General features: G+C 39.5%; 1 protein-coding gene across 4 annotated transcripts in view; it reads left to right on the forward strand.

The window, feature by feature from the left end:
* LOC104142724 (ubiquitin-conjugating enzyme E2 E2) overlaps positions 1–14407 on the forward strand; it is a 213326-nt gene that overhangs the window by 165832 nt on the left and 33087 nt on the right. For all 4 annotated transcript variants that reach the window (XM_068935414.1, XM_068935415.1, XM_068935418.1 and 1 more), the window contains exon 4: positions 6549–6681. In XM_068935414.1, coding sequence (XP_068791515.1) covers positions 6549–6681 — 133 coding nt within the window. The remainder of the gene's footprint in view (positions 1–6548; positions 6682–14407) is intronic.

Below are 14407 nucleotides of genomic sequence, written 5' to 3' on the forward strand. Positions count from 1 at the left end.
ATCTCTTCTAATTATGCTGGTATTCCAGTATACATACAACATAAATTCCCAGTAGTATTGCGGGATGACCAAAAATACTGGATCTAGCATAGACCCAAATTTGAGAGTGTTAGATCCTATGAAGTCAAGCTTCTGGACTGCATATAACATCTATTTAAAGTGAAAAAGTCTTTTAAAATATATATGTTTTTTAATAATTTTCTCAGACTAATTCAGAGTTCTTGGGCCTAGAATTTGGTGCTGAAAAATCTCCAGCTCTGGTCTAGATGGAAACCAGTAAGAACTGTCAGCATCTTCCAGTATTTTTAATGACACTTTTTGGACCATGTAGGTGAAGGAAGTGAGATGGAGATAAATTTAAAAAAAAAAAAAAAAGCAAAGAAGATTTTAGGAGTTTTCAGAAGATTTTCAAGAAAAAAGGAAATGAAAAAGCTATACATTCCAAAGTGACGTTTTTGGGTAGGGGGTTGTGTCTTGGTGAAGGTTTAAGCCATCAATATTATAGCCAAACTACAGCACTTCTCCCTAATTCTGAAGCAGTTTATTTCTTTTAAGAGTTCTTTGATTTTACTGCTCAGAAACTAGCCTGATAATTTTATTCATAGCAGAGGTGTTATTAGCCATACAACTGTGCCCATTGCCACAGGCAGTCTCAGTGCTTGCTGCTATCTCTTTGTTTTTGCTTTGTAGAAATGTATTCCTTTGGCTGCTGTGGCAACTGTTTATTACATACATTTATAAAAGTACCTACTGATATCACTGTAGCATCTGGGTAAGCAGCTGTGACTCCCTTTCCCTTCTCCACCCCACTGTTGCTGCAGCACCCGCTCTGCTTGCTCTTCATTTTCTCTGCTTGCTCTTCATTTTCTATGGCTCAGAAGAAGGGCAACAGGGAAGGAAAGAAACAAAATGAGTAAACTGCTGTACTGAATTAAAATCCCCCTGCACTGCTTTCCACACCCTCCTCCTTTCTGGAGAAAGACTAAAAAACTGCAGAATGCATTGATACCTGTTGATGAGAGAAAACAAAGGGCATGTCAGGGGGACAGAGATCTGCATGTACCCAAGGGGACGAAGGGTCCTCCGTGAAGAAAGACCAATGAATCACCACCATGCAGAGAGAGAGTCCCTCAGGCAGGGAAGAGAAAAGAGGGCTTTTAGGAAGAATTCTCAGTAGCAAGGGAAGAGAAGGGGGTGAAAACTCTAGACGTGGTAGGTCAAGTGGGCTTCCAAAATGGAGAGAGGAGAGAACTGGCAGAAGAGGAGAAGCAGCACAACAGGTGACCATTAGCTAGGTGGCCAGTGTTGCTGGCGCTGCCTGTATCTATCCTGAAGCCAAGGAGACACAGAGGGGAAAGTGGATGGTGGGAGCTCCAGCTGCTCATGGAGGCATGATGCCAGTACCTCCCAATGGTACTGTTTGTGCATTTGGTTGAACACAATTGGCCTTGGTGTGCCGGTGAGTCTGAGAGGCACCTCGTGATGCCAGCTTCAGCACAGCTTGCTGGCTGACTTCTTCCCAAATTGAGATTATCCAGCAGCCACTTTGCCAGCACGGCTCCACTGCTGGTTGGGTGGCAAAGCCCAGGCATAGGGACAGCACTGAGCTCCTCCTCGGTGGTGTGTCACTTGAGACACGCTGGTGGTACAAGCCAAAGCCACCACACTCCTGCTCAGGACCAGTTTCAGTATGGGCAACGTATTCAAAACAGAGAGCAGGGATATGTGTTGGGTTTATTTTAATGAGGCTTCCTGTGAGTTTCTCGGGAGACATATCTCACTGAAACCTGAATCTGCAGTCTTCTGTTTTGTCACATCCATCCTCTTCCCTCACCAGCTGGGCTCTTAAATTATTTCACTCATCTTCCAGTACTTTTGTATCTACTTTGCCCTCTGGGCAAGTGGCTTCCCAGAAGCATTCACTAAGGGCAGCTAGAGGCAGGATCTGCTCCAGCATAACTGTTAGATGTGCGAGAAACAGAGGATTGCAAGAAATTGCGTTGTATGTCGTATAAAAGGAGATAATTCTGCGGTGAGCTTCTCTCCTCAGAGGGAAACCTCTTAAATCGTGAAGTCAAGGCTCCTTGTAATAAAAGGAAAGCAAGAGGAAGAGACTTCCTTGTATTCCTCTTCCTTCTGCTTTCATGTATTACTGTAGATAGTTCAGAGGATCTGCATCCTCCTTGAGCTGCACTTAATACAAGGAAGCCCTAGGTCTGATATGTGTTTTTGTGTGTTAATACAATTCAGATTAGATAAAACAATAATAAAAACGAATGCCATATAATATCCTGTTTTCGCTTTAATCGCCTTGTTCTAAAAGGGAAGGATGAAAATAAACTTAAACTCACCTGGCCCAAGGAGAATCTTTCCATTTCTTTATTTTGATCAATTTATTCCATATGACTTATTGATAAACATGTGAGATGTTTCTTTGGCCTTTTGTAGTTTCACTTTTTTGAGTTAGGCTCTGGAAATTGAGTACGTTTCTATAAAAATGAGAGCTCTGATGAAACTAAAAATCAACACTGTTTTCATTACTTCTCTAGATAGTTTTTTAACAGTATGTCTCATAGATGCTGTAGTTTTCGTACAGCTCTGCTGTTAATTTACTGATACGTCATTTTAAATTGAGTATTGTAGTATGCTCCAAATGCAGTCAAAGCTTGGTGTTTATAAAGATTGTACTGGACGAGCAGCTTTTAGCAGCACTACTTTCAAGTGACTGCCTGCCTAAAAGTTGTTGAGGGAATAGAAAATACTCAATATATTAAGCATATTTAAAGTAAAATGGATTGTTATAGTAGCATTTGAAGTATTTTGCTACTAACTATAACCCACGTGCATACATTTCACCTGCAACTATATGTGTTGGAAGCAGTGATAGAATTGAGCTATATTAGGAGGTGCAAAGGAGAATAAATACAAAGGGGACTGTTTTACGTGTGATGACTTCTTTGTCCTTAGTTTTGTATATCCACACTGATGTCATTCTAAAAGAGGCTGAATAAGACTGGCTTGATGTCCACACACCCCCAGCTCTTCCAGTGAGCAAAGCTCCCCCAACGGGTAAAATAGACAGTATTCTGTGGAGTGTATCATCAGTTTTAAGAGATTAATGACAGGAGAGAGCTATCTCTTGACAAGCCATTGATAACTTTGTCCCATGAGCCTTCATGCTCAGCTGCACCTCCTCAGTCCTATGTTACAATTCCCACCTGAAAGATACGCCGGAAACGTTTGGAGAACCAGCTCCAGAATAACACAGCTTTCTTCTCATTTGGCTCATTGTTTTCTTTACTCTGCACCGTCGCTAGGGGTTAAGAATCAGGGCTCATGTTTGGAGGCCGAGCTGCTGATCTGCCAGCATATCTGACAGCAGATCTGTCCCTCTCCTAACCACCTTATCTTTATAATTCAGCTGTTTCCACCTGAAGCTGCTAGAGCCATCATTATTTCTCCCCCTGAAGCTGGCTGATATAGCACTAGGTTAGTGGCGAGCAGCACGTATGTGCTCCGGCTCTGGGTCAGTTCAGTTCAAGACAGATTTAGTCTGCCCTTTGCCGAGCGGGTGCATATCTGAATCTGTCCTTCCAAAGATAACATAATTTCAGGCACTGGGATGTTTAGTTTACTTTCTTTGAGATCTGTGATTTAGTTGCCAGTAACATTATTAGAGCTGGAATATAAATCACACTGAATGTAAAACATTTGGGCTTCAGTGTGCCGGGCAGATATCCATATAGCGAGATGGGCAATTAAATTCTCTTGCATTATAAACCCTATAGAATAAGGCTCTGGCTGAGGGCTTGCACGTATGGGAATTTTCTCTGGTGAAGCCTGAAGAGTTGTCATTCTTGTTGCCAATAATGTGGATAAATAAAAGGTTTAACAATTAGGAGAGAAGAGAAACAAGGATAACACACCTGTCAAACTTTTTGTATTATTAATGTGCAAGTGAAAATATGTTACGCTTGTGCATGCTGTTGCCCTTAATACCAGCTGTTGACTGCGCACATGAATCGGTATTTTGCATCGGCTGAACAGCCTCGGTGCCAGCAAGCACTCTAACAGGCAAACATCGATAACAGCAGTCTTCCCACACTCCATACAATTCAAGCTATTCTTTAAATTAATAATAATACTTAATAAAGCTTCATCTCTCATTTGCAAAGAAAACCTTCAATTAATGTTAATCAGCATCCGTAGAATGTGATCAGACTGGGCTTGTAGCTGGACGTGCCGAAACAGTTCAACTGGCAGATGGAGCGTTTTCCAACTATTTTAATTAATGAATGCTCATTTCAAATGTTAATGCAATTAAACAAATAGGCAAAACAAATAAAATTAATATAAGTTATGAAAATGCCACTATCAGAGACAGTTCTAGCATCTGATCAAAAAAGTCGACCTCCCTCAATCCCATAAAGGGCCCAGCCATCCTCTGCTGGCTAAATGAATACTAATGCTGACGAAGATTTCTTTGGTTACTTGCTATTTCCAACCATTTCTCTGGGACTGACATTTATATCCCTTCCATTTTAACCTGCTGGCGTCAACCGAGTCACTGCTTCTCCAAGTATTAGAACGTTTTCCTGCAGAAAATGGGAAAGGATTTCTTCCACATATTATAGGGTTTTTTCTGTAAGATTTAGACTGCCCTTACTTCTTGCCTTTCTGTTTGAATTAATTGCCTGATTTTTTAGGGCTTTACTTTCTGTGAACCTTGTATACCATGGCAGTGGTGTAGTCCCGCATTCATCTGGGCTTATAAAGAGTTCAATTAGCCCCTTAATGCCTAGTTCAGTCACAATTAAACCTTCCCTGTTGACTTGGGCTTGGTCTTTCTAAAGGCAGTGGAGGTGTTTTAATTATTCATTCTCTGGTTTGTTTCTTACAGCAGTCTGAGCTGTGCTTTATTATTCAAAGGTTAACGCAAACTGAGAGCTGGGTAAATTAAATTTGTTTGGCAGCTAGCAACCTGATGTAGTATAGACACTGCGAAATGTGGATGGATGAATGGATGGCAGCACTTTTGTCACTGTGATACTTTAAAAGCCAGATTTTATCTTTAAAACAATTGCCAGTTTTGTTACTGAGGCTGATATAAAATGAATGTTCCATAATATTATATTCTCTGTAACCCGTTTTTGTTACGAAAGCATGTCATTTAGAAAGCCAAGAAGCATTAACAGCTATTATAGGAAATTGATGTAGGTACCATGACTAATGAACTACACTGCACAGTACTAAGTCACTCAGTTGTATGCAGGGAATCATGCAGTCAGAAGTTTTAATGAAGGGAGCCCAAGGAATTTCAGGTGAAAGAGGGTTTTATTAACTTTCAGTGAACAAAATGAATAGTTGAGCAGTGAACATGACATGATGTCGTATAATAATTGTATGCCTTGGGTACATTGTGAGGCATGGAGCATAGCCAAGAGCTTTCATCTGTTCTGCACACAGGGTTGTTTCACAAACCCCTGCATACTGCGGAAATCTTTATCGCAAACGTAACAAGAATTGTTTCGCAAAAAATGCTTTAAGAAAATACTGCATCATTTATTTGAAAAATCTACCAACACTGCCTTCCTGTGAAAAATATTAGCCAGATAGTCACCATCCCAATTGATCCTGATTAAAATTCGGATCCTGCATCAGTGACTTGTATCAGTTGGCTGGGAACTGAAAAGAAATCTGCAGTTTCCTTAAGAGGCCACCCTGAGTAAAATATATCTTTCCCTGGACAAGCATTGTACTGTGTGAAAAAGGACGGTTTTGGCTTATAGAAGAGTAATGCCCAAGAACTTTATTAGTTTTTATTTTGCTTTCTCCAGGAATTAACAATGCAGGTGAGAGAGATAATTTTTTTTTCCACATATGGGACTATGTTTTGGACATTTTAAATGTTGTTTCAGTGCTGTGTTTTTAAATGATGAATTTGAATTAGCATAATCCTACAGTTTAACCTGCTTTCTATTTATAATTTTTTTAGCTAGTATAACGATTGCAGAGTAAAGCAGCCTTCTATACTGGAGACTGGAGTGCTTAGGATAGTGACTTAGAAAGTGCAGCTACAAGGTCATTTATACAGTGCTAAGTGTTTAGTACAGCATGTGCTGTATGATAATGTGTGCAATTACACTGCAGCTGACTGAGGAGGTAGGTGGATGAGGAGGTAGGTGAAAATAGGCCAGCTTGTAAGGCAAGACAGTGACAAGATATCTCAGCCAAGTCTCTGTATCCTTGTACTGTAAATACTGCACATGTGCCCACTAAAATATTTGAGATAAGGCAATCGGGACTTTTTCTGTATTTATTTGAATAATTTATGAATCAGTGATTTTAATACTTCTTTCCTGCTGAATGTATCAGTTCACTGACAGAGCTAAGGACACCAGTTACATGTGTTATCCCAGGCTGACTTAATGAACATACGTAATTTTAACGTCTAGTGTTGTTGCACTACTATTAGTAGCGTATAACTGATGGATGGATATTCTTACTTGTATGTGGTTGTTATGTTATATTTTTGTTTTCTATTTTAGTGCTGGACCCAAAGGAGACAACATTTATGAATGGAGGTCAACTATACTGGGGCCTCCAGGGTCTGTATATGAAGGTGGAGTTTTCTTCCTTGACATTACCTTTTCACCGGACTATCCTTTTAAACCACCTAAGGTTAGTAGGAGGATATTAAAAGTCTGCTAGGAATCCACTCCTTGTGATATTTTTTAATGTGTATGTTGGTGTACAACTGTAGGTTGAAATATAAGACTCTGAAGGAGGTAATGAACATTTAAACTGAGTATTTTTTGACGGAAAGATTTTGAATAACTGCCTAAGATTTTCCTGCATGTCTCCTGTATGCTTGGACAGGTACAGATTTATTTAGCGAATGGTTACATAACTTCTAGCAGTTATTTGCTTGATTTAGGTTTGTTTCTAGTATGAAAGCATTTATTACTTGAATTACACCCTTTGTAAGCAGCTGATGATACTTAATCTTTCCTGTTGACTCCTATCATTCACCAATGTGAATGTGGCAGTCTGACAAAATACACGCCTTTTTGCACTACCCCATGAAAATTGCTTCTGCAGATGCAAAATACTCTGCTGTTCATGAAGTTATAATTGATTGCTTTACATCATTTTTCTTGAAGATTGCGGAAATGCAGCAGCAAAGACAAGCAATTGAATGGAAAGACAATGATTTGTAGAATTCCATATGGTTTCCTTTTTTAAGGCTGTCAGTAATGACAGTAACCACAAATGTAGAAATGTACCAAAGAACTGTGCCAATGACATGAAGCTGGGAGATCATCACCCATAAGGGATAGGCTCAGAATGCACAGAGGAGAAATCTAGGGATTTTAAGGGCTGGCAAAACAGAAATGGGGTGAAATGTAGTAGTGCAAAGTGTCATCAATTACCAGTAGCAATAATTTCTGAAGGAGGGGGTCAAATGGGGCTGTATTGGTTGATCACAGGATTATTATAAACTGCCAGTCTAATTCATCTGTAACAAGGGTAAATACAGCCATAAGATGCATCACGTGGTATTTCCTGTAAGGAAATGTAAGGAATTATCAGTTTCATCTACAAAACACTTGTAGCACTCTATCGAGAACACTCAGTGCAATTCTTGACATCTGTGGTCAGTAACACTCATGGAAACTGGAAAATTTACCCAGCAGGGCTATTAATAGAATCAGATAAATTGATAGGCCTGTCTTCTGAAACAAAGTGAAAAGAGTTTAATTGATCATCTTACAAGTGGGGAGAGTGAGGTTCTGGGACAGTTCTGCAGGAGGAGTTATGGAGGAAAAAATTACATTCCTTTTGACACACTTAGGAAAGGGTTAATATGCCATGTTTGCCTATGACAGAAGCGGGTTGTGTTAAAAGAGAGAATAGTTGATTCCTACTTAATTACTGGGAGTAGACGACTGAAAGAGAAGCATTTATAAACAGAATTTTAATACCGCATTAATAATTTTTATAGCAGTTAACATTGTTGATATTGCCAGAAAAATTAAAAAACAAAAAGCAAAAACAAAAAAGAGATGTGAATTCAAAACATTTGCCGTTCTATAAATTGCACTTCCCCAACTAGTGACCTAAAGATGGGACGAAACTGCATTCTCCAGCAGTGTTAGAGATGGTCTAACTTCTTTTCCCATTTCTGGTGTTGCAGTTGTGAGGTCATGACAAGCATTACAGGGGTTGGTACACCTTGGTGACTACAAATTCTCTGATTTAGATAAGTGTAATTGCACAGTGAAATACTAATTTGGACTTTATAAGTCCTAGCTGCTGGTTCGGTTAGATAAAGCTTTGGGTACGCTGAGATCCAGCGATGCTCCCTTGCCCTGCCTTGTTCGATCCTCCCTCCCAGCCCCCACCATTTTGGCCTTCGCACTTGCTGTGTGGATTTCCATCTTGACAGGTCTCTTTCCTTTGCCTCTTTCCTTGGCTTGGTTTGTTTGTAGCAGTTGCAGTGCAAGAGTTACACTCAGCCCTCCAGCAAATTAAAAGAGAGAATTATTTAGTGGATATTGGCATATCCACAGAATGGATTTATTGGTTATAAAATACAACTTGAAGCTCTCTCAAAAATCCAAACCTAATTTGTAAAGGACTACATATAAAGTACAAGTTCGAAGGGCAACTTTTGTCCTTCTCTCAGTTGTAGCTGTTCAGTTTTGAGGCAACATATGCAATAGGCATCCTTTCAAAGCGGAAGGTGAAGGTCCAATTTGCTTTTTCACCATGAGGTAAAGACTTTTGCAGTCCACACTCAGTTGCATTTGGTGACTGTATTATTCTGAGACATGAGTAATGCAGCCGTGCATTGCTTATTAATGAAATATCAAGCAAAGAGGAGGTTCTTATCCTGCTTTGCGATAGATCTTTTGTCTGCCCTTATCTTGATTCCAACTGTCTTTGTAAGAAATGTGTGCATATAAATCATATAAAAATGTATTGCTTGATAAAGAATAAGAGAGTTGCTGATGCCATATTGTATTATTACAAGGCCAGTATTTATGATGAGGGAAATTGTTATCTGTAAGAAAATAAGGAGCACATGTGCACAGGGGACTAGTGTCAGATTTAACTAATATTTCACTAACATACTTTGTACACATAGACTCTTCTTTAAGTCGGTTGACGTCACTGCTGTAAGTAACCCCTATCTTCAGACCTGCTATAGGAACTCCTAAACTGTTGCTATTTCATTACACGTATTTTCCAGACCCTATGAAATTGATTCCTAGCTAAAATACTTTGGGAAGTCCCTTGAATAAACCAGTGTGGGAAGATGACTACTTGTCATAAGGTAACTGCTGCCAGTCAATATTGTTGGAAAATGATAGTTACATATGTTCTCCAAACACTTATTTCTAGCATAAGAAATTTGCTGAGTAGGTAGAACATAACACACGGAATCACCGTAGAGTGCTATCTGTGTCAGTGGGTGTTGACATCTCTTCCACTTCACCGCCAGATTTGTGATATTTGGTGCTGTTCTCAAAATCATAGTTCTTAGGGTCATGGGAAGAAATAATCTTAGATTTTTTTCGAAGTATATTGCCACTTGTCGTGGCTGTATCATCTTAAAAAACCTAGAGATAAAAATATAAAGCAGTGGAATGTACTGAGAAAGACTTAAAATGTATTCCTGAATGTTGGCAAGGTAACATGTAAGTGCGTAACAGAAAAAGTCTAACCCAAATTTGTTGCTGTGGTTGAATTCATACATTCCTCCTGAGATTTCTGTGGACCGCTTTTATCCTTCTTTTACTATGAAGTAAGGAAGCATTTAAATAAGTACTGTCAAAATTGATCTTCCAAAGATGTGACCACAAAGACCTGGGAAGAAACAGAAACTGTATTTCCCAGATGCAATTACTTGACCCAGCGTAAGGTTCCAAAGGCAATTGCCCATGTCACATAACACAGTTACTGTTGCAGGGCCTAATCCAAAGCCTATTAAAATCAGCAGAAAGATTTCCACAATCCATTTTCCTTACCTATTCTCAGATGTTGTGTACTCCATTGTCATGTATGTGTATGTGTATGTCATGTGAGTATGTTGCACTTGCATATCGGGAATGGAAAAATAGTTTTTCAGGTAAGAAAAATATATTGAAAGTTAACTCTGGATAATGTTAAGTGCCTTTTATTTTTATTATTATAAATGAAATATGTTTATGGTGTAGCCATCATTTGGTTTATATTATACAAAGATTTGAATGTTTTCTAAAGGATTCTCCTTCCTTCTCTAAACCCTGCTGTTACTTATTCTGATTGTTTGGCACCCTGTTGCATACTGGAAAACTTTAATTAAAGAAAAACTGAGAGCACGTTTGCACATGAAGAAAAGAAGTTTGGACCTATGATTTGGAGGTTTTAACAAATTTAGAAATCCATTTTCATTTATTCTTCTTGATAGTTAACTTGCTTTCCTGCCTTATCCTTATCACTTAAAAGAAGCCAAATCAGTCATCCATTCAGGTTTTTTTTTTGAACAAAGAAAAAATGTCTATCCAAAAATTTGATTTAAGCTATTTATCGATTGCTTCATTTTTTTACACCTTTTTAGCCTTCAACATAACAGTATCTTAAGATTTTAAAATTTTATCTCTGTTCTTCACATCCTCTAATTGCTCTAGGTGGTCCATTTTATGTTCCTAGTTTAGTACACCTAAACATCATTGCCACCAGATTTCCCTTCTAGTCCACACCAGCTAGTTGTTCCCCTGCAGATCAATAATTGTCTTTCTGTCTGTCTTTAGCTGTCAGCCTCTCTCTAAAGTTAAGTCATAAGCATAATGTCAAATTAAGCTGTTTTTCAACAAAATAACTGTGGTAAGTCATGGTATAATATGCTCTCATGATATTCGTTTTTTCCCTCTCTTTGAAGTCCATCTATTTCAGTCTTTCAACTTTGTCTCATGCCTTGAAACATGACTCCAGACTTTTCCAGCCAGAGGTCACTGACCCTTTCAGCCCTGCTTTCCTTTTAAATCAATGGCATTTTGCCTCACCCACAACTGCAGCATACTCATGTAGAGGGGAAAGTTCTTCTTCTAAAAGAAGTTCTGTACTTGTGACTGGTGCAGCTTGAAGAGAAGTGACAGAGGGTCATCCCAAACTATCTGCAATTTATCTGTATGACCAGATAACAAGATTTTTAGAACAGCTCATCTGAGAACTGACAAATTAGCTGTGGCTCTTTGGGAGGCTCTAATCAATTAAAAACATTTCCTAGCTTCCAGTGCAAGGAAGCTTCTGCAACACTGCGAAAATTAGCTGAGCACCCAATTGGCTGAGTCAGCAAGAAATCAAGCAGCCTACAGTATCCTTATTTTCCTTCCTGTTGTATCCTCTAATGTTTAAAGCATTACGTTGGTTTTCTGATATGCCAAGCAAGAAGAAGGTGTGCCACAGACAAAGCAAGTCACAGTGTATGCACATGATCTCACCTTCTGCTAAAAGCAGATGCTGATGAGACTTCAGTCTTGGCTCGCAAACTCAGGACACATTTTATAAGGTGTGGTTTGACTTCACCCCATAATTATATTGTCTCCCCTGTAGTCCAGTGGACTTAGAGAAAGTTGTGGCCTGTTTTGAGCAGCCACTTAAATGAGCAAGAATACTTAGATGGCCTGCCAAGGAAATAACCTTATATTTCTCCAATGCCGTAATGACCTCTCAACCTTTTTTAGAAATACCTTTGAGATTTCTTTTTCCTGCTAACTCTCTTCCTTTCATGCTTAATGGATTCAGACAGTTCTCCCTTTAGCTTTAACAAAGGAAAGCTCTCACTCTGTCTCTTTCACTAGGGTATTGAATGGGGTATGTAGCTATACATACATGGTAGATGTCCTTTGTATGTATGTGTGTGTCTATTGTGGGTGGGTATATACCTGTATCTATACCTATACCTATACATATGGATAGGCTGTATCACATCTTTTAGTCACCATATTTTTATCTTTGGTCCGCCTCAGAAACCGGTAATTCCCTAAGTATGCAAACTTCTTTGATCTGAGATCTTCTGAAGTTCAGCCATCACGACAAATTAACACTGCAACGTTATGTACGCTATAATTGTCAAAGGAAGGGGGTTAATTTCATTATCCTCCATACTGTCCCTCCAGAACAGGAAGTCTTTACAGTTCAGGAAACCATATCACAGTCTTTCATACAGTTGTTTGTGAAAAAACGAATACCCTTCAAGTGAACACTCCCTCCAGGAATTGCCACTGCGGTGGTGTCTGCATTTTCATCAAGAACAATCTTTATTAATAACTTCTGTTCAGATATTTGACTGTGTTCATTCTATTACAGTGTCAATTCAATTTAGCTGTAGCTGATACAATATGAATATGTCTATCATTATCCTAGTACTCTGCTAGCTTTATTTTTGAATTTGAGTGATTTATAAAATCTCTTAATCCCAACTCTACAATTAATCTTGCTAGGGACTTTAATCTCAGCTGACTGAAAAATTGTTCGCAGGACTTGAAAGCTGCAATATGCTAAATCACCTCTAAATCAAAATTAGAATAACAGAAAACTCCATTTCCTCCTTGTAAATCTCGTACGTCTATTGATGTATGACTGAAAAATTGTTCTCAGTGTGTGCAAGCTTAGCTGCTTTAAATCAACTGCTAGACTGTGAGGAGAGTCTTCTTCCTTTGTAAATGTCATACACAGTATCTGTACAATCTGGTCTTGATGGCAATAGTAAACATCTCTTCAGTGCTTTATATCTAATTGTCATATGTAACACTAACCTGGATGCACAAAATACCATTGTGTGGAATCCTTCTCCTGTAGTACAAATCTTGTACCTTTTTAGTATATTGGGTCTCAATATGAGCAGTAGTTCCTTTTATTCCTGGCTTTTGCTCTACTTTTTCATATTTATTTTATATTTGATTGGCTGTTAGGGACATTTTTCCTTATCTACAGTGTGATAGAAAAACTGTGCTTACAAATTACCTAAGGGCACATGAAAAAAAAAAAAAGCATTCCTTGATATTACTAACCTAACAACCTCAGAAGGCAGAGCCCCTCTTCCTCCACTTGTCCTCCTAATTTTATTTTTAGAGTACTGATGCTTTGTGTTAAAAATCACATCTTTAATATATTTCTTCTGCCTGTTTTAAATTGCCTGTGTCACTGTTAACACAAATTACATGTGAACCTCTCAATCTCAAAATAACCTTAAGTTCAGCCTATATGATGATCGACTCCTTGCCGTCTCGGCGGCCCTGGTGGCTTCAGCCTGTCTCGCCTCACCCTCCCCCCAGATATCGCTGTCCTCTGACTTGCCTTCAGATATGATAGTCTGCTGTCACGGTTATCCCTTACATGCGTTTGCCTCATCATACTTCTCTCGTAGCCTCTGTCACATCCCATTAGCTCTTGCCGCCGTGCTGTACTGCTCGCAGCTTTGCTCGGCTACCTCCCGCCCTCCCCGCTCTCCTTGTCCTCACAGTCCCCTCTCCCGCCATCTCCCACGTTGCTGCACACCGTGCCCCTGCACGCTCTCCCTCCTCGCCCAGCCTGGCTATTTGCGGCTTCTTGCTGCCAGCGACCCGGGGAGCCTTCATCCGTGACAACAAGAGGAGATGGCAGGCTTTCCGAGCCGATGGAAACTTCGGACGATTGGAGGCAGAAATGGGATGCGTGGGAACTTCTGAAAGGCACAAATGAACAACCCAGCACTGGTAGGAGAGTGTCAGAGGTAGCAGCCTTCATCCTGCCCTTCCCAATAGCTGTTTACTGGGAATTAAACCCATTACGGGCAGTGCTCACACACACCACTTGCTATGTCACTCTGTCTGGTCCATAGGTCGTGTGTGTTCAAATAATACATACGATACTGTATGGCAGCGTGCAGCGTTGAGCTCGGTGCAGGTTGAACCTAGATGACTCCTTAAGAAACATTAACGTCTCTCAAAATAACGAAATCAGAGATGTGACGTGGGGGACAGAGATGCAAGCAGAGATATATAAAGCTGAGGAAAGGATCGAGAACTGTGTTTTATTATCAGTAAATGTAGAAGTCGCATCTGATTGATTAGTACCTTGTAAATCTCTGAGATTTCCTTTGAATTCAGTTATCTGATAATTCTTCTAGTGATTGCCAAATCGAATTGCCAATTTTTCTAATGAATGGCCTTCTTTTTCACTCTGTTTTTAAATACTAACTATATCGGTGGTTTGTATTTATTTCTTTAGTCTTAATGAAAATGAGCCTGTCCAGCTACGCTCTTCCTCTTTCCCCTCCCCAAAACTTAGCAGATTCCATCATTTCTTCCTATTTCCTATGAGTACCCAGTATTTTAAGCGCCCCCAAAGCCCTATAGAGGCCCAGCATCTTGCAGGG

This window comes from Struthio camelus, chromosome 2 (assembly GCF_040807025.1).
Source record: "Struthio camelus isolate bStrCam1 chromosome 2, bStrCam1.hap1, whole genome shotgun sequence".
In the NCBI taxonomy this organism is placed as follows: domain Eukaryota; kingdom Metazoa; phylum Chordata; class Aves; order Struthioniformes; family Struthionidae; genus Struthio; species Struthio camelus.